The 27,099-nt window shown below is 37.1% G+C and overlaps 1 protein-coding gene across 1 annotated transcript; it reads left to right on the plus strand.

Moving 5' to 3' along the window:
* The first annotated feature begins 630 nt into the window (after window positions 1–630).
* LOC121431924 (phospholipase B1, membrane-associated-like) lies at window positions 631–26,716 on the plus strand. The gene is made up of 14 exons (XM_041629702.1): window positions 631–1,141; window positions 2,581–2,675; window positions 3,614–3,668; window positions 4,959–5,017; window positions 6,477–6,544; window positions 7,789–7,832; window positions 12,975–13,089; window positions 13,525–13,720; window positions 14,448–14,539; window positions 20,076–20,148; window positions 21,504–21,608; window positions 22,714–22,809; window positions 24,950–25,015; window positions 25,452–26,716. The coding sequence occupies exons 1-14, from the start codon at window positions 1,054–1,056 to the stop codon at window positions 25,611–25,613; spliced, it is 1,314 nt and encodes a 437-aa protein (XP_041485636.1). The 5' UTR covers window positions 631–1,053; the 3' UTR covers window positions 25,614–26,716.
* The last annotated feature ends 383 nt before the right edge of the window (window positions 26,717–27,099 follow it).

Raw genomic sequence — 27,099 nt, forward strand, 5'->3', positions numbered from 1 at the left:
ACATGATCCCCATGAATATGGAGATGGTGCGGATGGATCAGGGGAGGGGCCCGGGGGGGGGGGGCCACTTCCATTCACGAGTGGATACCATGCGCGACCAAGGGGTCTCGAAAAGCACCCTAAACACGTAATTTCCATATTCTGAAAACGAACCCCTTAACAAGTATTGGAGTGAGAAACCCTACCCTTAACAAGTATTGGAAACAAAAAACGATACTCTTGGCAAATATTCCCTGAAATGAACCCCTAAATAAGTACAGGAATGTTTTATTGTTACGGTTCCTTCGGTCGTCGGCTTTACCTTATTTGGTTTAGTACGACCCCACTTCTACACCTCGCGCAAATCGGACTCTAAACTTAACACGAAGTGTTGGGGCAAATGACATCCTTTATAAAAAAAATTAATTTTGTTTTATCATCCCCGCAAATTAGACCCTACACACGTAATTTTCCTAGCGAAATAGATACCCTTTTTTCATTATTTTTGTGTTTTTGGCACCCTTATCACGTTACGTACGTAACGTGCTCTGTCGTGAAAAAGACATCATTTTTACGTGTTTTTTTGGTCGCGCATGGTATCCACTCGTCAATGTAAGTGGCCCCTCCGGGGGAGGGGTAAACTCCGGGGGTAAACTTCAACGAAGAACGGTACAATTGGCATTATTGGTCAGGGACTGACAGTTTCTGATCCTTTGGTTTTTGTCTGAAAGCCTTCCCTGATATCCTCTACAATGACGTGGTCAGCCCTGTCACCACGGTGCCCTGTGTAAATATATTTAGCTGTCAATGACCACCGAAGCGTTGAGCAACCATTGAAAACATCTTTACGTGCCTCACGGAAATGGCGTTTAGAACTGTTCAGTGTAGTTTTGTATGATTAACCTTGCGTAAGAATCTACACGCTTTAATCTGTTGGAAGATTCATAACTCAAACAAAACAGTAAATGCATGCCTTCAACGAGCTGCAAAACCGTAACCAGTGCCGCAATGCTGTAGAAACACTGAGAGATAAAGGTACAGTTAGTTAGGACTTGGTAAGATTGTAATATCATCATGGAGAACCTATATGTTTCTATCATACTCAGTCTCGGTATGTTCCTGTGTTGGTGTTTACCAGTCCAGTGTTCATCAACGAGAAATGGTAAGTTTAATTCGCTCTTCGTAAAAGATTCTTCGAGGAAAAACAAGTTATACAATTCCTATAGACATTCACTGAGAAAGTGTTCATATTACAGTCGCATTCTTTGAAATTAATGGTCACATTTTTTATCTGTATATCATTTTGTTGATTATTTATTTGTCCGACAGAGAGAGAGAGAAAAAACAGAACAATTGTGTTTGATCATATTCACTGCAGACTGGAACGTTGTTTTCGTCAACCTACACCATAAAAATGAATGAACTTTGTATCTACAGAGGGTTTAAGTGTTGAAGAGTAAACTTAATGTCTTATTGATTTTCCGTTTATTGACTTATTTTTTGTTTGCTTATTTTCCAAAATGCAACATGAACTGAAAGGAATTATACATATTTTTATACTGTTTCTTTCTTTTAACCTCAGATGTGATACATTCAGTGAAGAGATGAAGAAACTGACGCACCAACTTGAAAATAAAAAACAATATATGTTCTAATTAATGCTAGTAGCAATGGAAAGAAATTGATATTATGTGTAAACATTAATAGAAGGTATATACCATATTATGAAGCAGAGGAAAATATAAGGGGTTTGGAACTAGAAGATAAAGCATTTTGATAAATTGGAACGTATTTTATTTAATACAATGAAACCTCAAAAGCCAGTGTTGGAGGGAGCATGTTATTGTTATGTGCTTGTTAGAAGCTCCTCCTGATGAGGTTTAAAGGGGGTAGTTCACCCTGAAAAAAAAATTGTTGCAAAAATAGCAGACAAAATAAAAACAAATGGTGAAGGTGTGAGGAAAATGCAGTAATTAGAGATTAAGAAAACTATTGGATTTGACGTCATAAAATGCATAAATTGTAAATTTTTTTAATGGTTCCCGTGACTGATTTTCTTTTCTTTTTAGAAACGTGTGTCAAATGATTTGTCTATTGACCTACTGAAGGTACAATAACGACCATTCTCAATTTTCTGAAAAAATGACTGTTCATAGATTATTTCCCATATGACGTCACAAATCAGTCAAATAATTAAAATTCTGATATTTTTTTCATTCTTTGATGAATTTTTCTAAAAACCTTCGGCAATATTTCTAATATTTTTCTGCTATTTTTACAACAAACATTTAATTTGACAGGGTGAACTTCCCAGCCCCTTTAACAGGTCCACCTCTGGACTCTGGTGACGGAAAGGTTGCGTTTGTTACCCTCCCCCCCCTCCCTCGATCTCTCATTCCGTTCTCTCGGTCGTAAACATTTCTAATCAGAACTGATACCAAGTGAATGTTAGGAGGAATTTTAGATATTGGGTGAAAAACGAAAAGGCCATAATTTTGCGGCTCTGGACATAATGCTCTCCTCATAACGTGTAGCTCCATGTCCATATTATTCATAAAAAAGTAATGCTAGCTATTTTTTCCCCTTTCCAACTAATACCAGGTACCGATAGCTTCTTCACTGAGATCCAAGAATTGTTTGAAAGATATTCAGCAAACTTGACGGAGGAAATGCTTATTCCACAAAATATCAGCATGGTATGTTTGGTTGTTCTTTTTAAATATTTTACAAGTTTATATTTTGGTTAATAATGATTGCGATTTGACTTCAAAGCACGTCAAATTCCAAACCAGTGTCCCTTTTCACAAACCTTGTTTTGAGTAACAAACTAGATTAACCATCAGCCAATAAGATTGAAGGATTTCAGTAGCTTTCAACTGTTATTGTAAATTTGTTATACAGCAACAGGTTTTATGAAACGGGCCCCTGGTTATAGTAGCTTTCAACTGTTATTGTAAATTTGTTATACAGCAACAGGTTTTATGAAACGGGCCCCTGGTTATATGTATCTCATCGAAACGTAGGTTTCAGTTCGGAGCAGTGGCGTACGCAGGGGGTGGTTACAGGGGTTCAACCACCTAATTTTTTTGATACCCCCACTAATAAATCACCCCCCCCCCTAAAATCTAACTGAAGACCTTTTTTTTCTTCTTTTTTTTTTGCTTGACAATTTTTTTTTCAGACACGAAACGACGGAACATTGGTGATGAAGACCTTTTTTTTTTGGTTGTCAATATTTCATTCAGCTTGACCCCCCCTTATAAAAAATCCTGCGTACGCTGCTGGTTCGGAGTTTGAATTTCGATATCTGTCATAAGTACAGTTCTTAATAGAAAAAAAATATGGTTTGGAAGTTGTCATAATCCATTTTTGTTTGGAATGAGCGTGCTGGGCACCTCCCCAACAAATTTGAAAAAGGGAAAATAATGTTTCCCCTCCTCTTGCTTTATACTATATGTTATCGGGATTTTTTTTTTTTTAGGGGGGGGGGGGAAGGGTGCCATGCCAATATTAAACTCGGAAAAGAGGATACACCTAAGTGTACAAGAATGAGTTTGACATGAAAATAAATGATATCTCTTTGCATTGTTTTCACTAAAATATTCACCTTTGTCATGTTTGTTCTTCCTTACAGATTGGAGCTCATTTCAATTGCCCGTCGTCTGTTTCCCCGACCATACCGAAATCAGGTGAATTATAAAACTTGACAAATTAATAGTAAATTCTACTATGTTTATTCAAAATAAAATTACATTCAGGAAAGTAAGATAATGATGTCTAGTGAGAAAAACTGACGCCATGAAAATATCGAGATACCGTAACAGACGCCATCTTTGATCCGAGTAAAGAAATTATCAAGAAACAGTTGAATTTTCTTGAAGCTTCGAATCTGAATAATAGACAATCCGTTGAAAGCATAGAAGTGAGAATGGGGATGAGATAATCAGTTGGATTACTGCATGCTGTAAAATGTGAATTACTCCTTATTCATTATTTATTACTTCCAAATCTTTCAAAGAATTAGGCCTGGCAGATTATGCTATGATTATTCAAGAAGTGACAAAAGGGGAAAAGAAAATGGCAGAGAGAGTAGGAATTTAAGACGAGGAAAGAAGATTATAAAGAAAAAAGTAAAGGTATATAATACAGGTCGTCTTGAACCCCGATCTATTGAAACATGGACCTACCATGTGTTAGTAGGTCCATGATTGAAATATCGTTAGATCGCCCCCGTCCGCCGTCTAAAATGAAAGCATGCAAATGAGAGCAGTGGTATTCCAGGAACGGGGTGGGGGAGGGGGGGGGGGTGATGGGATAGTGGTAGTGTCCTCCCTAAATCTGTGTATGATTGTTGTTATCACCATCAGGGCCCCGTCTTACAAAGAGTTACGATTGATCCGATCTATCTCAAATACATGGGAATCCATCAATGTCATATATTTTTTCTACGGGAGCAATGTCTCGTTTTGCACAATATACTTTGTAAATAAACAACAAAGAGAAGCACACTGAATGTTCGAGTAAACTAGTATGAATATATAGCATATCTAGAAAATATTTTGAATAAACATGCATTTTAGATGTTGGCGTTACTGGCTTTCCATAGTTGTGGTTGATCGGATCAAACGCAACTCTTTGTAACACATACGTTAAAAGCAGACTATTATTACTATCATTATACAGCAAAAACTGTGGTGTTAACCGTGTACCTAGAGGACCACACCAGTTATTGTACATCGGTGTTAAATTGGTGGTTAGGTTTACACCTATAGGTGTTATTACACCACCTTTTCTTGTTACATTTACACTCTTTGGTGCTATGTTTAATCTCTAGGGTGTAATTTAAACACCTCAGGGTGTGGTCCTCTATTAACACCAATTGGTGTCAGTTTTAACACCACAGTTTTTACAGTGTATGTTTAAAAGCCGACTATTATTACTATCATCATATATTGTGTTTCCCTATTCTATATTCACAGTCCATTTACTACGGCCCGGCGATATAAAGGTGATAGGTGCTGTTGGAGATTCATTAACGGTAAGGACAAAACGTTAAAAACAGTGGTGTTAAAACTGACACCAATTGGTGTTAATAGAGGACCACACCCTGAGGTGTTAAATTAACACCCTATTAAACATAACACCAAAGAGTGTAAATGTAAGAACAATAGGTGTTGTAAAAACACCTATAGGTGTAAAACTAACTCCACCAATTTAACACCGGTGTAAAATAACTGGTGTGGTCTTATATGTACACCGGTTAACACCGCAGTTTTTGCTGTGAGGAAACATCACCAACAAAATGAAATAACTGTCATAGGTTCTGATAATTCTAACAGCAAAAGTTGATAATATAGTCATAACAGCATGACACCAACAAATGTAATGCACAGTTAGAAAGGAAGATGCACGAAGGGTAAAAAAAATCCTTCGCGAAAAGATGTAATTTTGAACCCTTTGTAAGGTAAACATCAACGCAATACTTGAAAGCATACACAGTAAAAACGCTGTTTACTATAATTATGAACCTTACAGTAGTTGTTTAACAGTTTAAACAATCATGTTTAATTTATTGAAGATTAGATGTTTAAATTAAACTTTGTTGTTTAAGATTTAAACACTTGTTTAAACTGTTTAAACAATTACTGTAAGGCTCATATAGTAAACAGCGTTGTATACAAATGTTAAACAGCGTTTTTACTGTGTATAGCTTCGCCCTTTTTCTCAAGCGGTTGTTGTCTTAAGAAATTTAGTCTATTTTATCAAAATAAGCAATCATTCAAGTTCATCGCTGAACATAATATTCCATCTGTTAGGGCACCATCAGGCGCCGGGGACAGGGGCATCATACCCCCTCCCATTTTTTGAAGGATCAACCCCCTTCTGGATGTGACGTCTTGTTGCCTCTTGCTTGGCTTGATTTCTGCTACACAATGCAGTAATAATAACTATAAACTAGATTTTGTTGTATGTCAGATCGCGTTGTGTGTCCTGAGAAAACGCGGGCAGTTTCTAGAGGAAAGAACCTTTTTACCATTAAATAAGGTAAAAATCAGTGAAGATGAAAGAATTGGTAGTGGTTTTATATGGGTGATCAATATAAAGTCAAGTCCATCGTGGAATGGATGGCCCCATTTACCATATTCATTAGATCATTAGTGTGCCAAAATGTTTAAGTGATGATTCTCACAAATATTTATTTCCACCTACCTTTTTCCTAAATAATGTTCATTTTTCTTCAAATTTTCTATAAATTCAATGAAAATGATGTGATGATTATTTTTTTGTAATTGCTTACACCAGTTCAGGGTCCCGTAACACAAAGGTTAGCGATTGATCGTAAGCTTGATTTTTATGATTGATTGTACATTGTAGTCAATGGAATCAATTGTAGAAAAATGTTCTACGACTGATTGATAAGTTTTGTGTTAAGGACCCCAGGAGATTAATATTTGTAATTCATTATTTTTTGGTAATTATTGTTTACACCATTGCAGGCGGCATATGCAGCCGGTGCTACGTCTTATTCCCCTGTGCTGTTTGAATATCCTGGTTTGTCTGCTAGGTAGGACAGAGAAGTTTGATGATTTACTCGCTTTTCATTTAAATATATTTAATGTATTGCAATTTATTATTTCGTTTTATCAATAAATGTAACTGATCGATTACATTGGACCACGTTGAACCCAGCTAGTTCTGAAAAGCAGACTTTAAAAAGTCAGTGCATAATTTGTTTTTATTGTTTTATTTTTATTTCTGCGTTCAGAATACATTATCAAAAATTATTAACATTGTTTGCAATATACAAAACAATCCATAATGTATATAATATAAACATAATGCATTATAAGAAAAAAAATGGGTTGTGCATATACTTCACATTTGGATGATAATAAAAAGCAGCATAAACAAATGAACGCAGGAGACCGCCATCGTGAGGGGTTAAGCTTGTAACTGATGGCGGCCTCATAAAAAAGGGTTCGTGACTAAGATCGGTAATTACTGAACAAGTAACAATAATGAGAAATGAAGATAAATTATTTCCTACATACAAGTAGAAATTTTGTGAACATGCATGTATATTGTAAGGATTTCATTTCGTGCTGTCATGATAAATATATTTCCACTGCCATTATTCTTGTTATTTAACTTGAGAATCCAAATACTAATTATATTATTGTAATTATATAACTTCCCGTGTCTTTTCATTCTGATGGGAACATATTTTACATTAACTATCATTGTGTAACTGTATTCATTTTTTTGTATTTGGAGATATGACCTGAATTGTATTCAATGACATTTTGGATAAAATAAAAGAAGAAAACAGCAACTTACATTAATATTATTGGCAGCAACAAACAAGAATAAGTTGTATCTGAGTGTCCATGATGAACTCCAAATCGTTATGAACTGGGTCTTGTTAACGTTGAAAGTATAATAAATACCTCTTGCGTTTTGGTATATTCCATTAAGTTATTTATTCATTTCTACATTATACGAATGTGTATGACCTGAAACTGATACGATGTGGTATTGGAACTAAAATGATTTACTGCATGTATTTTACGATTTTACATTGTTTTTCTTTACCCCTATCTCTTCTCTACTCCCCAACTTCTCTCTTCCTTTACCCCTCGCACCCCTCCCCCTATCATACGTTCTCCTTCTCTCTCTCTCTCTTGCTCTTTTATCTTCATTTTTGTTTGTTTCTCTCTCATTGTTTCTTCTCTCATCCCATTTTGCTCTCTTCATTTCATTTCCCCCCCCCCCCCACCCTCTCTCTCTCTCTCTCTCTCTCTCTCGTAGCATGGGTGGAGACAAGACACTGGAGAAAGTACTTACGATTCCAAGTAAGTTCCGTTCGTATTTTGACAGTGACCAAGTTTCAATCTAAATATATTGATTGTATACATTGCACCACATCATCCCCTGTGAACGCTTTTGGTCATTAATTTGTGTGTCACCTGCGAAACAGAGTGAGACTATACAGTGCGTATCAAAAAAAAGTTTACACTTTGAAAAAGTCCTGGGAACTAAAATATATACAACATGTGGGTATTTTTTTCACATACAATCTTGGGTTCGGGTCTCATCTATCCAATGAAAGTAAAAGTTTTGACAGAATGTTATACACTTGAGTGAGCACTGTCCATTTTTGTAAAGCTCGCAGAAATCTGTTTGCGCAGAAATGTTAGTTTTCACACTGTCAAGGGGAAAGGGCAAATTCAAACTTACATGCGAAACATTTCTCATACATTTCCCTTGCACTTTTAGTCAATGGAAATAAAATGGATACATTCAAGCATTTTGGAACAATTTTGCCACCCAAATTGAAATTTCAACACTTAGTAAGCACAACCTTTACCCTTTTTCTGCCAGCTGGATCTGAGGACATAACTGAATCTGAACAAAAGTTTATGTCAGACATCTCCAGCATTTTTTCACTAAGTTTTTATAATTTAAAGTGGGTTTACATTTCATTTTTCATTTAATACTTGTTTCTCCACACTTTTCCCAAGCTTGACAATGATTAACAAAATGAAAATCAAGCCTAAGCCGTTTCATGTAAATCACAGCTCAGTGTAATGCAAATATCGTTACGATGGCATCGGTGTGTGGGGGAGTGGGGTGGGGCGCAATGCACTCTTCAAAGTGTTTTGGGCAAGGAAACAAGTTAAAAAAGGTAAAAGATATCTTCAAATCAATTTTACTAGCTAAATTCCACGTGTTCTTCATGATTAAGGTCTACTTTTATTCGCATAACTATTTCAAAGTTCTGCGCAAATCATTTTTCACTAACTTTTCAAAAGTAAGTGGTGCTCACTCAAGCGGAAATATTTTTCGACAGTTATAACGTCATTTGCTTAAATGGATCTGTACCAATGTTAAAATGTGGAAAAATCTTCAGGATATTACTAATGCATAATTTTACAGGATTTTTTCTAAGTGTAAACTTTTTTTTGATACGCACTGTATAGGTGACGCTTTTCCGACGGCGGCGTCAACACCAAATCTTAACTGAATATTAGGTTTTGAAATGACAGCACAACTTATGGACCTAGTTCATGAAACTTGGATTTAAGGTTAATAAAGTATTACTTGAACATCCTGCCTGAGTTTCAAGTCACATGACCAAGGTCAAAGGTCATTTAAGGTCAACGAACTTTGGCCAAGTTGGGGGTAATTGTTGAATTGCCATCGTAACATTAAAAGTATATAGATCTGGTTCATGAAACTTGGACATTGATCATTAATCAAGTATCATTGAACATCCTGTGCGAGTTTCACGTCACATAACCAAAGCCCAAAGGTCATTTAAGGTCATTGAACTTTAGCCAGTTTGGAGGTAATTATTAGATTGCTCTCATAAATTTCAAAGTTTATAGATATAGTTTAAATAATGTGGACATAGGGGTAATCAAGTATCACTGACAAGTCTTAGGTCTTATTGTCATTGAACGTAGTATTGTATCATTATATGAATGGTGTTTTTTGTGAATAACTATTTTATAAACATGCAGTTTTCAAAAGTCAGCACTGCTGCTATATTGAATCACGCGATGCAGGTGAGACTGCCAGAGGCGCTCCACTTGTTACTAGAAGTGTCATATTCATCATCTTATATAAAACAAGTTATTCCAATCATGCCAATTTCTTTTTCATTCCATTGGCGTATAGGCCTACACTATGCGGTGTTGAATTTGACTCGGAATGGCATCAGTTGGGAGTCAACTGTTCCTAGTCAAAATGACTCAAAACGATTCCTAATTAATTTGACTAGGAATGATTTGGCACCTGTCGATTCAAAGTAACTCGGAAAAGGACAAATTTTTACTCGGAATCGAGCAGGCAGAAATAGGGACCGTGTGGAAGGGGACACATATACTGCGAATGCTACTTTCTGGGGGGGGGGTCATGCAAAGAAACAGAAAATATACCAGTTGGTAGTTACTCATGGACAATTTTGATCAAATGACCTTTCATTTCTTTCATTATGATAGGCAGATTTCAAAGCAAGATATTACGTAAGCTTTCCTTACATAGCAGGATAAAGAAATTTAATAGACCAGGTGAATTGAATAGCACACCAATGAACACTTTATGAAGGTATAAGTTGGTGCGTTGCTATTTGAATGCATATCATAGCATGTTGCACAATGTACTTGGCAAACTGTGAAATACCAGTCATTCGTGGACGCATTGTTGTTTTTTGTGGATGTAAATGAAAACCACTATTCAAAAGAATATATGAATAATCAAGACATCAAACTTGGTGCTTATCTCTCATTAGATTTTAAACCACCATGTCACTTTAGTACAAATGACCTTCCTCTGATCATGCGTAGAATCTTTTGATCATGCGCAGAAAGGAACTACGAACACCTCGATCTTCTGAACCTAACAATTTTCGACCTACATCTCTGACATCGTTCACACTACATTTTGAAATGTGGGAGACCTTCATCTTAAGCTTAGAGCTTGAAATTGATGAAGGCCTCAAAAGGAAAGGGGAAGGAAAATCAGACAAACAGTGCAATAAAAGAGACTTATCATTTACTGCACAAATTAATAGGAATATTACCAAAAAGCCTAGATAGGGAAAGAAAACTTAAAATGAGGAAGTTATAATCATGTTGAAGACTGGGAAATCAGAGGTATGTGAGCGAAATATCGAACTATTATGTATATCAGTTCGACCATAATCATCCGCGAGAGTTCGGCCTAGTCTTCAAACCAGAACCATATTCCGTTATGTTGGAAATCATCGACAATAATAGACCAGTTCGTAGTTACTTCATGGACAATTTTGGTCAAATGACCTTTCATTTCTTTCATTATGATAGGCAGATTTCAAAGCAAGATATTACGTAAGCTTGCCTTACATAGCAGGATGAAGAAATTTGATAGACCAAGTGACTAGAATAGCACACCAATGAAACCTTTATGAAGGTATTTGTTGAATTCCTACTTTGAATGCATATCATATATGTTGCACAATGTACTTGGCAGACAGTGAAATACCAATCGTTCGTGGACGCATGGTTGTTTTTGTGGATGTAAATGAATACCACTATTCAAAAGAATATATGAATAATCAAGACATCAATGTTGGTGCTTATCTCATTCGATTTTAAACCACCGTGTCACTTTAGTACAAATTACCTTCCTCTGATCATGCGTAGAATATTTTGATCATGCGCAGAAAGGAACTACGAACACCTCGAGCTTCTGAACCTAACAATTTTCGACCTACATCTCTTACCTCGTTCGTGATGAAATGCTTTGAACGGCTCCAAAGATCCCACCCAACATAGATCCCTTACAAGTTGCCTATCAACCGTGTAAATCCGTTAATCATGCCGTGATTTTGCTAACGCACTTCCATGATAGCATGCACAGCATGTTAACAAACTGAGTTATGTTCGTACTACTTTCGTTGATTTCTCATCGGCTTTTAACACAATTCAACCCCACCTCCTGATAAATAAGCTTATTGCTTTGAATGTTAAAACCCTCATTAATTCTTTGGCTTCATGATTTTCTGACAAGTAGAATTCAAAGAGTGAAACTACAGAGTGTCTTCTCCAATTATGTAACTACTAAAACAGGGTCGGCCCGTGCAGGGTATAGCGTATTGTCAGCTCCATATTGTTCGTCATAATTATACACAAATCACTGAATTTCATCGAATGAAAATGTCATTTTACAGAAAAAAGAAGATTTTGCAGAAAGCAATAACAGAATCATTCTGTAAATTCATAAAACAGGAATTTTTCTGCAATTTAACGTACAGGTCTGGCTAAAAAGGGAGAAAAGGGTGTTTTATTTTAAGGAAATTTGTAAGTTTCCATACACCAAATACCAATTTCCTGTAATTTTACATGATCTAATGTAAGATTACGCAATCTGGTAAGATTACAAGTGTTCTCGAGACTCTGCTGCAGGAACTTCTTTTATTTTAAGGATAAACATGTAGAGTACGGCTATTGTGGGTAAGATTCGTGGTAACGATGAACGCAGATATCAAGAGGAGTTATCTGTGTTTGAGCAATATGGTGTCACGAAAGTTTCTTAGAATTGAACTGAATTGAACACAGCGAAAACGAAAGAGATGATTGTCGATTTTCGTGTAAACAAAGCTCATATAAACCCAATCAATCTAAAAGGAGAAGTTATAGAGACAGTCAACAGTTATAAGTACCTGGTTACTGTAATTGACCAAGAGCTATCAATGTCAGTCTCGATTACAGGGGCACATCAACGGATGTACTTTCTAATAGAAAAATGAATTCATTCCATGTTGATAGGGTAATTCTGAAACTATTCTATAAACCCGTAATTGAAAGTGCCATGCTCTTCAGTTGTGTTGTTAGGTTCGGTGGGTGCAGGAAAGATGACCTCAAGAAATTGCAGAAAATAGCAAATTATGCTGGCAAGATGACTGGCAAAGTGACAAATCTGACAAATGAATGCAATAATGATCTTGAAACGTGTCTCACAGATAATAGAAAATTATAACACTCTATATACATACATGTTATACTCTCATGCGCTCAGGCAAACGGTAGGGGAAGGCGGGGTAAGTTGTGACACTTTTTGCATTTTGCAAGATAAAACTGATATGACTAATAATATTGTAGAAATACCTAGCCTTTAGATTTGATTCTTGGGATATATTTTTCACCTATATATTCAACTTTCTACCCCCACATTGAAAGTCGTTGTGACCTTTGAGAAAAAAAAATGTCAAATGGCTCAAATTGCCCCAGTATTATCTATGTAAATAATGTATGTATATTTTGTAATGCCACAAGGTGAATTTCCATTGAGGACAATAAATTGGTGACTCTGAATCATACTGTTTCAAGGGGGTTTATTTTGTGCTTTTCCCGCGGCCGAGATATTACTTTACAATCATGTTTACCCAAAGGTGCAGAGGTGCTTCTATCCATTCTTAAATTTTCTAACAACGATTGTTCTCTTTTACACAGATATATTTCGAAAATACAATTCTCACCTGTATGGATATTCAACTGGTATCTCTGTACTCGAAACCCAACCTAAAAATAAAAGACTCAATCTGGCTATAAGTGGATCCGTTGCAGAGTGAGTTTAATAATCTGTCAGCTATTCGTCGATAATGCAATATCAGAATTTATGTTCTTTACGGGGATAAAAAATCCCTTTTTCTTTGTTCGACATTTCTTCAATCGTAAAACTTATTTGTGGTTACCACATTGAAATATACGATCCATGACGCATTGCGTGAAAGCAATAAAATGAAAGAAATTATTCAAAATTTGTTCATAACTCTGTTATTATTCATTCACTCTTCCACAATCTATGATTGCTTTGTTTGATTTTTCTCTTTTATCTTTTATATGAATTCAACTTGTTTCAAGGGTTAAATTCTCCTTTAAAGTACACTGGTCAGCATGAAAGGCGTATGTAGATGTGTGCGGGAAGAGAGAGAGAGGGGGGGGGGGGGAGGTTGATATATTCATTCATTCCTTCATTTCATTTCACTTTTCATTTCTGTAGGGAAATGCCCGAACAGGTTCGTCAGCTGATTCGGAAAATGAAAAACGATCCAATCGTTGATTTTGAAAATGACTGGAAATTTATCACGATATTGATTGGAGGGAACGATCTGTGTAGCGGATGTTTGTATTCAGAAAGCACGCCAGAAGATTATATTAGGTTTTTAGATGAGACTATTCAAATACTACATGACAATGTAAGTATGATAGTTATTATGTAACATAGATCATAATGAATTCATATTTTGTCCTTACATTGGAAATTTAAGGATTGTATGTGCATGTAGGCTTGGCCTGTATACAATTTGTAAAGATAATTTTCAAATATGAAAGTATAAACGCTTATTTTGTTTCATTTTCTGTTATAAAAAATATGAAATGTTCAAATATGAATATAACATGAAACTCATTCTGAGTTATTTGCGTAAATTTCGTATATTTTTGTTATTTAATTGTTTCTTTTTATGATGACTCCTGTTAGCGATCATGGTTTATATTTTTATTTGTTTACATAAAATTTTATTTCTCGTTTGTTATTTTGTGGAGCCCACAATATACAAACTTAAATTTGCTTTTTAGTGGGATCCTCCATTTTCACAAATCACAAATCCTTTACACATGATTATTTTGTATGTAACTTTCTTATAACATGTCTTTTTCAAGTTGATTTAATGACCTAGGTATATTCTTTAATATGATTTTGACTTGTTATGATTATATTTATTTGATTTATATTTTGTTGAAAATGAAATGAAAATATTTATATATGTTTCAGCTAAAAGATACTCAACATACAAACGTATATTTCTGTTCAAAAAAAAAGAGAAACAAAGCCATGACCAAAACCGACGGAAAGTGGATGATCCTAATTCTTGCTTTTTCTTTCTTTTGATGTCCCCACCCCCCTAATTTGATTATCTGAAGTGTCCGCGAACCTTTGTGAATGTGATTGCAATGTTCACTGCTAATCAAGCCGTCAAACTACGCGGACCTTTGATCTGTGACATTATGGTCAGGTGAGTATCCCATCCTTTCAATTCATTCTATATGTAGATGATTAAGGCTATCTTTACAGTATACTCCTATGTCTAGGTATCTGACTATATAATTTTTCTTTTTGTTTGAAATAACTTCTTTTGAATTATAATTGTTAAGTTAACTAACGCCTATAGAATCAACACGATATTAAGTATAAATGATATCTATTATTTCATATTCATGTTAAGTTTGTAACCTGTAAGAGTACCAAAGTGCAGTATACTAGTAGTATATACATGTATATATCTATATAGTTAATAAATTCATTATTCATAAAATTCATCGTAATACTATTGTTACCTGTTTTCTGTAAGAAATCAAACTTTGATGAAAAGACAACACAATTCTCCAGATGAAATATGTAAAAAAAAGTGGATGTAATTAACGCGAATACAAATTTGTTCTATTCTATTGGCATTTTTCTGTCTCGAGAGACAATAGAGTTTGCGCTGGAAGTTTCTTTTAGTTCCTAATTCATAAAGTGCAGCTCCTGCGATGACTAGATAGTCCAATCCTTGAGAGGCAGGTCTTGTTGCAATTGCTGCATACAAATGTCATTTGTGGCTGAGCTGTTGGAGCCATGGCTATCTGTCGTCTTAGTTGTCTTTTCTCCTCCCGTTGTTCTACTCTTCTCTGTTCGCTCCTTTGGATGCCCATCTTCAAAGCATGTCTCCATTTGGGGCGATCTGAAGCTAGGGCTTCCCAGTTTGCAGTGTTGATTTCACTGGTCTTCATATCCCTCTTGCACACATCCTTGAAGCAGAGGACAGGTCTTCCAACAGCCCTGGTCACGGTCGCTAGCTCTCCGTACAATATGTCTTTTGGTATACGGCCGTCGTCCATTCTAGTGACATGCCTAAGCCATCTCAGTCGTCTTCGTGTTAGATAAGCATAGATGGTTGTCATTCCTCCCTTCTTGAGGACATCCTTGTTTGGGATGTGGTCCTGCCATTTGATGTTCAGGATTCGCCTCAGACAGCGGAGATGGAAAACGTTCAGACGACGCTCCTGGCGTGCATACAAGGTCCATGACTCACTGCCATACAGGAGAGTGCTGAGCACACAGGCCTGATCTTCATTTTTGTGTTGATGGTTAGTGAAGTGTTCTCCCAGGCCCGCTTTGAGAGTCTAGACATAATAGCTGCTGCTTTGCCAATGCGTACGTTGAGCTCGGGATCAAGGGAGAGTTTGCTGGAAATCATGGAGCCGAGGTAGGTGAAGTTTTCAACCACTTGAAGGGTGTAGTTACCAATGGAGATATCTGGAACACTCCGTACATCCTGGTCCATGATGCTTGTTTTCTTGAGGCTGATGGTGAGGCCTAAGTCTTCACAAGCTTCTGAAAAGCAGTCAATCAGTCTCTGAAGGCATTCCTCGGATTGGGATGATAGAGCAACATCATCAGCAAACAGCTTGTCTCTAATCAGGATTTTCCTCACTTTCGTCTTAACCCGAAGTCGTGCAAGATTGAGTAGTTTTCCATCGCTTCTTGTGTGTAGGTACACACTGTCCTTAGATGATCTGAACGCTTGTGAAAGCAGCACAGAAAAGAAGATCCCAAAGCGTAGGGGCAAGCACACATCCCTGCTTGACTCCATTCTTGATTGGGAATGGGGCAGAAGTAGAGCCGTCATGCTGGATGGTACCCTGCATATCATCATGGAATGATACAATCAGTTGAAGGAGTGTGGGAGGGCATCCTATCTTCTGAAGCAAATTGAAGAGAACCTTTCTGCTGACTAGGTCAAAGGCCTTGGTAAAGTCGATGAACGCAATATACAATGGCTGTCTCTGCTCACGGCTTTTCTCCTGCAATTGGCGAATGGAGAATATCATGTCAATGGTTGATCTTCCAGCCCGAAGTCCACACTGTGATTCTGGGTACACACGGCCTGCAAGCAAATGCAGTCTGTTCAGGATCACTCGGGCAAATGCTTAGGAGGGAGATTCCGCGATAGTTGTTACAATCACTGCGATCCCCTTTGTTCTTGTACAAAGTAATGATGTTGGCATCGCGCATATCATGTGGAATTGTTCCCTCTCTCCAGCATTGACAGAGCAGTTCATGGAGATGGCGTAGAAGATCAGTGTCCTTTCCGGCTTTGATTAGGTTTGGGGGTATACCGTCTTTTCCTGGAGCCTTGCCGGAGGTCAGGGAGTTCACGGCTTTTGTAAGCTCTTCTAAGGAGGGTACAGTATCAAGATCTTCCATGACAGGTAAGCTTCGATGCTCTCAATTGTAGCTTCGTTGCATGATCATCACCTCACGCGAGTAAAGCTCTTCATTAATGCTCAATATCTCTCCATTTGAAGCTTCTTGTCTGTAATGACCTCCCCAGTAGTTGATTTGAGTTGGGATATCTGTTTGATGGTTGGCCCAAAGATCTTCTTTATGCCTGCGTATACATACCACCGATGTTGCCGTTATCTGCAGCAAGCTGGATGCTCTGACATAGGCCTAACCAGTAATCATTGACACAGCGTCTAGCAACCCGTTTGACATCCGTCCTCGCCTTTCTGAGGGCTGTGAGCGTCTTCACAGATGGATCACTCTTGTAGTTAGCGAGTGCTGCTCGTTTTGCTTCAATGACAGGCTCCAACTCTGTGATTCCAGCTATGAACCAGTCTGGGTTCTGCTTTTCTCTCTTCATGCTCTTGCCGAATACTTCCATGGCTGAGTGATTAATTGCATCGCGAATGTGATTCCATCTTTCTTCAGCAGTAGCAGAAGGACAGTCCTGGAGGGCCTGTTCGATGGAGTCGGCGAAGAGATCCTGCAGGTCACGACGTGGGCGAGCTTTCTGCTTTGAGCGATGTATGCGCTTGGGCTGAAGGCGCACCCTGCTGGCAACAAGTGAATGGTCTGTGTCACAATCCGCACTGTGGTAACTTCGGGTAACTTGGACACTGTTCAAGGATGAGTTTCGTGTGATGACAAGGTCTAGCTGGTGCCAGTGATGAGATCTTGGATGATTCCAGGATGCCTTGTGGCATGGTTTTGTGGAAAAAAACGTGTTGGTGATGCAGAGGTTGTGGTAAGAGCAGACTTTCAACAACCTTTGACCATTTTCATTCAGTTTACCAATGCCGAAGTGTCCGATGCATTTGGGCCAGGAGTCATGATCTGCTCCCACCCGTGCATTGAAGTTTCCTAGTAGGAATAGGTGCTCGTTGGCAGGGACGTTAGCAATGACAGAGTCCAGATGCTCATAGAACTGGTCCTTTGTCTCTACAGAGCTGCAGAGCGTTGGGGCATAGCAGCTTAGGAGGCAGTTGATAGGCAAAGTGAAAGGATGCGTTCTGTGCCTCTATTTGGTGGTTCAATCGAGGAGAGTAAGGAGTTCCTCACTGCGAATCCAATGCCATGCTGTCGCCGTTCCTGTGGCTCTCTCCCCTGCCAAAATATGGTGTAGTCCTCTTCTCTGATACTCCCCTCTGAGGGGAGTCTTGTCTCTTGTAGTGCCGCAATGTCAATGTTGAGCCTCTTTAGCTCACGGTCGATGATCGCTGTCTTGCGGGTGTCATCAACATCTTGAGGATTGTCTGAGATGCCAGGACACATAGTCCTGACGTTCCAGCTTGCCAAACGCAAGGCTGGGGTTTTCTTTATATTTCGTTTATTGCTTGGTGCAGTAGTTTCAGTCCGCTTGTCGAGTCAATTCTCTAAGCTCCAAGCACCCGATGGAGCAGGCGGCCTGTGGCGGGTCAGCACCTAACTAACTGAGGGCTGCCCAGCTTGAGGTGGGCGGTAGCTGACCAGTGGAACACGAAGATCCCTCCCACCGACGGAAGCAACCCGTAGCGCCTGAATTCTACGCCAATCGGAAAATGCTTACTCGTGACTGCTGCTTCCCGTGTTGTTTCTGCCACTTTTGACGGTGGCACTGAAGTGTCCTCTCCAGAGCGCAAGCCTGGGCTCTTTCTATGGAGATCCTGGGTAGCCCAATCGTCAGAATCCCCCTCTCGACCTCACTGATGTAGTCCAAAGGAGAGCAGAACAATACATTTGGCACCAGTTTGGCTGCAGGAGCTGCCGGAAGAGTGTCGAGACGAACACCAGACCGCCTGCGGGGCTCCACTCCGGTTTTCAATGAGGTTAACTCCCTAGCTATTTCCCATAGCTGGATGTCCGTCACCCTGGACAGGGGCCCATATCGGGTACTGTCAGCCGGAGTCAGCTGAGCCCGGGATTCGTGTAAGGCAGGGTCGTCACGCCCTGAAGCAGTGAACTAGCTAGGTCACTACCCACAGAACAAATTCGCGAACTTGGGAAGAGGTTAAACATCATTGTAGATCTTAATTTCTATGGGATGTTGCACTGGCGGATCGGGGGGGGGGGCACAGCCGGCCCGTGCATCACCCCCCCCCCTTTGGAAAATCCTGGAACTGTTGGTGGGCTAGTTTGTGCGAAATGGTGGGAATAATGGTCCTATGGATTGTTTTATATTGTCACTTCGTTGCATGTTTCATAATTTTGTCATAAAATAGCTTATATATTCAAAACAACCAACAAAGATTATCTTTTTTGAGCATTGTTTAGAGCCTGCAAAATAAATTCATACTCTTTCACCGCACTCGGTCTGATATTGCTTCAATAACGTTAGCGCGTATAGGAGTCTCGTATAGCGGAAATCTATATCAACTATTATTTTGCTATCAAAACCAGTGATGATTATTAATCACCCATATAAAATCACTACAAATTCTTTCGCCTTCACTGATTTTTACCTTATAATGGTAAAAAGATAAAGTTTAGTTCTAAAATCTTTCCTCTGTAATATTGAAAATGTCCGCGTTTTCTCCGGACAGACAACGCGATCTAAAATACAAAAACTTGGTAGATCTTGCCTTTTGAGTTACTTTTCTTTTTTTACAAATTTGATAAAATGGTAATTTCATTAATTTAGTTGTACTTTGATGGATGTGTAGAATAAATTACCATACCTTGAAGAACACAGCACAGTCTCCTAATACTCCTTTCGAATCCGTTTTTTTTTTACGTCGGGCGAAATTTCGTTGCTAACGCGAAGATCGTTGAGCCATTCTCTTTACGATATAAAGACAGGATCAGGAGTAGAGCAAATTTGTTCATTGCAAGGAAAATTCATAAAGAATGAAACTTATGCATTTTTTACGTTACTAATGTAAATACAAACTATACGCGCGAATTCATTTTTACGTTTGCAACTCTGTATACTTGGCCCGGGGATCGGAGATGATTGGTCAAAAGTTTTATTTGTGCGCACTGTTGTTGGTTACTTATTATTACGTAATGCAATGAGTTTTTACCCATGTGTCCCTTTGTTTCTTTTCCATTCTCCCCTCCCATTCTCTCTCCCCTTTCTCCCCCCCCCCCCCTCTCTCAACTCTTCCACATTTCCAGTTATCGTGTTCAATTTCTTCATTTGTTTGTTTGTTCTTATTTAATTTCGACGCATTAGCAAGTATTTTCACTAATGTTTTTAATAATTATCTTTTGCAATGTTACTTTGTTTTTGTTTTATTTTCCTTTAGTTATTACTGCCCGTGTATTCTAGGAGGATCGATTCCAGAAAATTTGGTTTATCTCAAATCAAGGGAATTTCAGGTGATATAAATATTATTGATTAGTATTAATGGTAGTTAAACAAATATGAATATATTTGTGGTGACCCTGAAGGGACATCGCAAATAGACCAAATCACGAATATTCACGACGAAATTGGCGACGTCGTGAATTACGTCGTGAATAAATTATTGGCGACATCGTGAATTTCGTTGCTAATTTCGTGATTTGGTCTATTTGCGATGTCCCTTCAGGGCCGTTGATGGATTGATGGATGGATGAATGAATGAATGAAATTGATTCATAGATGAATGGATGGACGGATGGGTATATTGTGCATGCATGAATAAATGAATATAATTATTGGATATCTAAGAAATAAACCAAATATTTGAAAACAATATTTGATTATATTATGTTGAACGTTTTCAAAGCCAGTAAATTTATATTTGTGCTATGATTTATACTTACTATGCTTATTTTATCAGTACTACCTAGTAATGCAAAATACAATTTCCCTGGCTTTAGCAGAGCAGCTTTAACGTGCACTGCGTTTCAATCTTGCCAGGCACCTGGGTCCCGTAACACAAAGGTTAGCGATTGATCGTAAGCTTGATTTTTAAGATTGATTGTACATTGTAGTCAATGGAATCAATCGTAGAAATATGTTCTACGAATCATTGCTAAGCTTTGTGTTATACGGGTCCCTGGGCACCGACATTGGGCATTGTAGATCAAATTCTTGCTGAACGGAATTACCCCCCAGTTTGGATTCGAACCCATGGCGCTCTGTGAAGAAAACTAATTTAGTTACTATTCTCTGACAGTTATGAATGCAATGAATACTAAATGAGTTGATATATATTGAACCTCTACTCTTTTTCATTTCAACCATGCTCATTTCCATTCAAAAATATACATAAAGAACAATGGAAATGTCAAGCGGATAAAACAATGTGAAATATAAAATGAAAGTATGCATAACGTACAAATAAAAGATTAAGAAATATAATCAAACCAACAATGGGTATATGATTAAACATTAATAATCTTAGAGATTATCATGATTATAGTGTCATATTTGGCCTATGAATATAGGGGGAGTGGCAAATTGTGAAATTACAAGGCCGCGGAAACGGGGACAGAGGGGGGGGGGGGGGGGGGGGGGGGGGGGGGCTGGTTGGGCTTCAGCCCCCCCCCCCAACTGCTTTTGTCCAAAACCATATACAAGAACGTAAAAATGACCGTCTGATTGTGATTTTTGCATGGTCAGTCCCCACTTTGGCTCAGCCCCCCCCCCCCACTTTCAAAACCATTCCGCGGCCCCTGTATGAAGTATGATTATTAATGCTATACCTATTTTCGTCGTAACAATTTTCTTCCTAATAAACATGTAGAGACTTTTGCGCACGTTGGTTGAAAGTGGAAAGTTTGACGATAAAGAAGATTTTGCTGCCGTTTATCAACCTTTCTTTGAAGATACACTTCTACCTGAATTGCCGGTATGTCCAGCCTTTCATAATACTGCTCCTCATACGTTTCAAAATGCTATAGTACGAAAGATACAGAAGACTTTGAAGTGTAATTAAACCCAAAGAGAGATGTCTTACTCTACCAAAAACAGTAATGCAATCTAATTGAATTTGAATTAACTCATCAGAAGAGGAGAAATTTTCTTGCCAATAGACAAGTATCGTTTCTTTGGAACGAGTGTAATTTTTAATGCGTTACTTCATTTCAGGTAGACCTTGTTGAATCATGTACAATTTATTAATCAATCTTTTCAACAATAATTTACATAATCTCTTCGATTTTATGTTCGATTTAGTGTTATACTCCGGGTTGAAAATATTATGATATGAACAGAAATGAAAGATCAGACAAATACAACAATGAAAATTGGATCAAAATTGGACAAGGAATAATGGCGTTATGACAGTTTAAAGATGTGAATTTATTCATTTATTTATTTTGTTTTATTTACCAAGGGTAGTATATTCAACTGCTTTACAAAAGAGCCATGATTCAGTGAAACAGTTTTATGCATGTGTTCCTGAATATTCAATGAGCAAACTGATCATGTCATATCCCCACTCGTTCTTTTGAATTTTATTATATGAAATAGTTTTCTTTTTTTTCCTCCATGAAGACAAAATGTATGGAAAACTGATTAAACGCATCAGATATTCATTGCTGCATCTTGTTTTATTATAAGGGAGACGTTATCATTCAGATAATTTGTATGAAAAATTGAAATAATTATGATAACGTAAGTAAAAAGAAATTGGGATGTGACATCATCAGCCCACGTAATGAATATTTATGACCACGTGCTATTTTCACAAAATATTGCTGAATTTTAAAATTCAATAACTTGTCATATATCATCAGATTTTGTTGAATTTTTCAGCATTTTGCTCAGTGAAGTTTATTCATTTAGATATAATTATTTTTAGTTCAGAGTATATACACGTTTCATTTAGCAATGTCGACAATTGATATTTGCATGGAAATAAAATCAATCAGTTTAAAACTGTTGGATATTTATATTTTCTATTCAAGACGTAGTTCAAAATTATGTGGGTTTTTTTGTTGCTATTTTCTTAGAATGGACGTGTAGATCGTTCGTTCATCGCACCAGACTGTTTTCATCCAAGTCAGAAAGGCCAGGCTGCACAGGCGACTGCTAACTGGAATAATCTGGTAAATGATTGAAAAAAATATACATTTCGACTGTGCCTTGCACAAGAGATTGTTAGTACTACTACATCCATCTCTGCTGTACAGAGGGGGGGGGGTCTTGGTGGGTCAAGGACCCCATTTTCACGACTATAGTAAAACAAAATAAAAATAAAGGAAAATAAACAAAAAGTGATGAAATATGACATTATCTTCTGAATATAAAAATTTGTCACAAAATTATATTTTTGTATCAAAAGGTCAATAATTTTGAGATAACCATCAATAATACAGAGAATGAATTAGCCATTGATTTTATTCATACTGAGAAATTGAAATGTTTTGGAGGGGAAAGTTCTTGTTTTGCTACTTGGTAACATAATAAGCGTGATATGAATGTATTGAGTGGTGAATTAGTGTGTTATCATTCAAGTGGGTCTGTATTACAAGACTACCTAACTGAGAATGTTTCACAATGCTGGCCATAATTGAGTAGTTGAAGACTTGAGGTAACGCTATTAAGGCTGCTCGTTCGTTTCTGTTTTAAGATATCGGAGGTATTTCAGTTCAAAAGTAAAACATTGCCCTCTACGAATCTTTCCAACACGGAGTGCCAAGATACTATAATGTATTTAGGATTGTGGCTTAACTGTATTTTTATCTAATAAATCGGTGTAATAGCAATTGATTAGTAATGATTGGAAATCCTACCTTATTTGCCATATTACATGCCACATAAATATTAGTGCATAACCTGCGATTAAAGGAGAATGAAACCTTTGGAACAAGATCGCTTGTGTGAAAACAGAAAAATCAAAGATTCAGATCAACGAAAGTTTGAGAAAAATTCGGACAAATAATGAGAAAGTTATGAGCATTTGAATATTGCGATCACTAATGCTATGGAGATAGCGAATTGGCAATGCGACAAAGATGTGTGATGTCACTTGTGAACAACTCTCCCCATTAGTATATATTTCACTAGAATTGCCTCTTTTATCACATCTATCCATAAATCATGTGTTCTGTCTACATGAGGGCATGTAATACATTTTTTTAAGAATACATCATGGATAAAGAGTTTGTATCATCATAACAAAAAGCAAAAAGAGACATTTTGAGGGTATTTTATAGTCCACCAAAGGGAAAGTTGTTCATCAGTGACATCACACATCCTTGTCGCATTGCCAATGTGAGGATCTCCATAGCATTAGTGATTGCAATATTCAAATGCTCAGAACTTTCTCACCATTTGTCCGATTTTTCTCAAACTTTCTTTATTCTTATTCTTTGATTTTTCTGTTTCTACACAAGCCTATTTGTTCCAAAGGTTTCATTCCCTTTAACGACAGCGTTTCACCCCCCCCCCCCCCCCCCCTCTGTACGTGAACGACCCTTCTGATTCCAGCTGACCCCCCCCCCCCTTCCCGTCTTTGACTAATCTCGGCTTGCCGTTATGATATCGTTCATCAACTGTTTTGATTGTTACTCTCTTCCTCATTGAAAATCGTGCACATTATTGTATAAGCCAGTTCGTAGTTCCTTTCTGCGCATGATCAGAAGAAGGTCATTTGTACTAAAGTGACATGGTGCTTTAAAATCTAATGAGATAAGCACCAACTCTGATGTCTTGATTATTCATATATTCTTTTGAATTGTCGTTTTCATTTACACCCACAAAAATAACAATGCTTCCACGAACGACTGGTATTTCAGTTTGTCAAGTACATTGTGCAACATGCCAAGATATGCATTCAAAGTAGGAATGCAACAAATACCTTCGTTAAGTGTTCATTGGTGTGCTATTCTAGTCACCTGGTCTATTCAATTTCTTCATCCTGCTATGTAAGGCAAGCTTACGTAATATCTTGCTTTGAAATCTGCCTATCATGATGAAAGAAATGAAAGGTCATTTGACCAAAATTGCCCATGAAGTAACTTCGAACTGGTCTATTTACTAACGATATACCCCCCCCTCTACTTTCATGATTATGTTTACTGCTCAATTGCTTCCTTTTTGTTTTTGATGATATGCAGGGTTATGAATTCCTATTTCTTTCGTTCATGTTAATACTGTTTGAGCCAGTTGGATCGAAATGAGTCCTTGAGGTTTTCGATGATGCAGGTTTTTGAAATTCCATTTCTTTATCTTATGTTAATACAGTTTGAGCCAGTTGGATCGAAGGATACATCTTATGACAAAGGAGAAACCATCAATTGTCCATCGACGGTAAGATTCATTTTCTTTATTATCCACACTAGCACCAAAGTCATCATTAGGCCACCATCGACACGATCAATTACCCCGCCATCATCACCATCATCATCATCATCATCATCGCCATCATCATCATCATCATCATCATCATCATCACCATCATTATCATCATCATCATCACCATCCTCACCATCATCATCATCATCACTATCATCATCTTTAATATCATCATCATCATCATTCACATCATCATCATTAACATCATCATCATCATCACCATCACCATTACCACCACCATCACCACCATCATCATCATCATCATCATTATCATCACCATCATTATAATCATCACCACCGCTATCATCACCATAATTATTATATATTAGGCAATTATTCTTATAGAATCAATGGTAATTTAATATCTGTTACGCCATTCTTTTTCTTGTAGGATTTCCCATACCTGTACACCAACATCAACAGTAAACCGGGATTCGCAGACCACATCCATAGAGCATCGTTAGGAGACAACCGTCTACAAAAGACCAACTCATCGCCTACCTCCAAACTCGACGGTCTTGAAGATAACAATATACGTCAAATAATATCATGATTACGCTCTTGAATTTCAACATGTCGAGTCTATTATACATGCTATCGTGTCCCCTGCATGAGTTTACCTTTATTTCATTACTTCAAACTTCATTTTTTTAAAATAATGATGATAATAATGATATTTGAAATTGATATAGCATAATAGTTTGCGCTTTACAAACTTTATTAAATCACTTAATTATACATTAAACCAAATTTCAATTATCCACTAAGCCTAAGCCTTAAACCTGAAATATGTCCTACAGATTAGAACAAATTAAATCAAATTTTATCGCATGGGTGTGTGTGTACATACGCTAACTAACTATTGTGCTCTTCATAAGGACTTTACATAGAACTTAAGCGATAGACAATATCAAACTTATAGGGCTTTTTAAATATGTATTTTGATGTGATGTGGATATCTTTATTTTTTACTTATTGTTGAACATTTGTAGGCGATGTTGAGAAAGATGAAAAAAGATGCGCCGCATTCGTACTAATCTATTTTATACTAATTTACTCCTTTTTTGAGAGAAGACGTATTCATAAATAAGAATTGAAGCATTTTACATGGCCTAAAGATACTGTATATAGCCGATTATTATTAACCATGATTGTATTATGTTTTAATTGAAAGACGTTTTACATATTTCAACTCCAAAAGATCTTGGCTGAACCTGATGTCATGTAATTTTTTTGTTCACAGAACAATGTCGTAATTCATACGTGATATTTGATTTAGTTTTCTTTCTTTCAATGACCAATAATTATTTATATTGTGTTTTATATTGTTTTTGTCTAAATACACTTCGTTGTATTCTCAAAATACTTTCATTTTAAGTGTGACTCAAAATTGATTTTTGAAATGTAGTTTAATTGGTTTTAATTTCTAATGTATTTATTTAGTTTTTAATCCTAATTTCATTCCTCGGCGACACTGTGCAAATACAATAGAGAGAATTTAAAATTTATCTCAGGACATAATGACATCACATACACAAATGCATGTCAGGCAAGTGTAGTGTACCAACACTTGAGGAGAGAAGACTGGCACTGTGAACAAAATTTGCCTAATCATCCCAATTCATCCTTTGTGTAAGTCATGGCTACCTCGGAAAACACATACAAACATAATTATTTCTTCGTCGTAAAAACAACTATCAACAATTTCAAATAAGGACAAAATTTGAAAATAGTCCTTTGCTATTTTTGGTTGACGTACTCAACAAAATATGAGTGTGTCGACTAAGAAAGGAAATGGACAATGGTCACCCCCACCATACAGTCATCTTATTCATTAAAATGAAGTGCCAATCTCCTCTCCTTCAAGTCAGCCATTATGTTACATCTATTTTCATTAACTTTTATGCTTTATGTAAAATTACATTAACTTTTTCAATGTATAGCCTTATTAATGTATTTTACTATGTTCTTACTATGTGATTTATTGTGCCAACACAAACTAATAAACATGAATTTTCCAGCTCCGACTGCTTTTTCAT

The sequence above is a fragment of the Lytechinus variegatus genome, chromosome 18 (genome assembly GCF_018143015.1).
Source record: "Lytechinus variegatus isolate NC3 chromosome 18, Lvar_3.0, whole genome shotgun sequence".
Classification (NCBI taxonomy): domain Eukaryota; kingdom Metazoa; phylum Echinodermata; class Echinoidea; order Temnopleuroida; family Toxopneustidae; genus Lytechinus; species Lytechinus variegatus.

Bases quoted from the DNA above. Each gene is read 5' to 3' on its own strand.
- LOC121431924 (XM_041629702.1), top strand. From the start codon at position 1,054: ATGGAGAACCTATATGTTTCTATCATACTCAGTCTCGGTATGTTCCTG. The intron at 13,721-14,447 runs GTAAGTATGATA...GATTATCTGAAG, and splicing joins TTCAAATACTACATGACAAT to TGTCCGCGAACCTTTGTGAA. The intron at 21,609-22,713 runs GTATGTCCAGCC...CTATTTTCTTAG, and splicing joins CACTTCTACCTGAATTGCCG to AATGGACGTGTAGATCGTTC.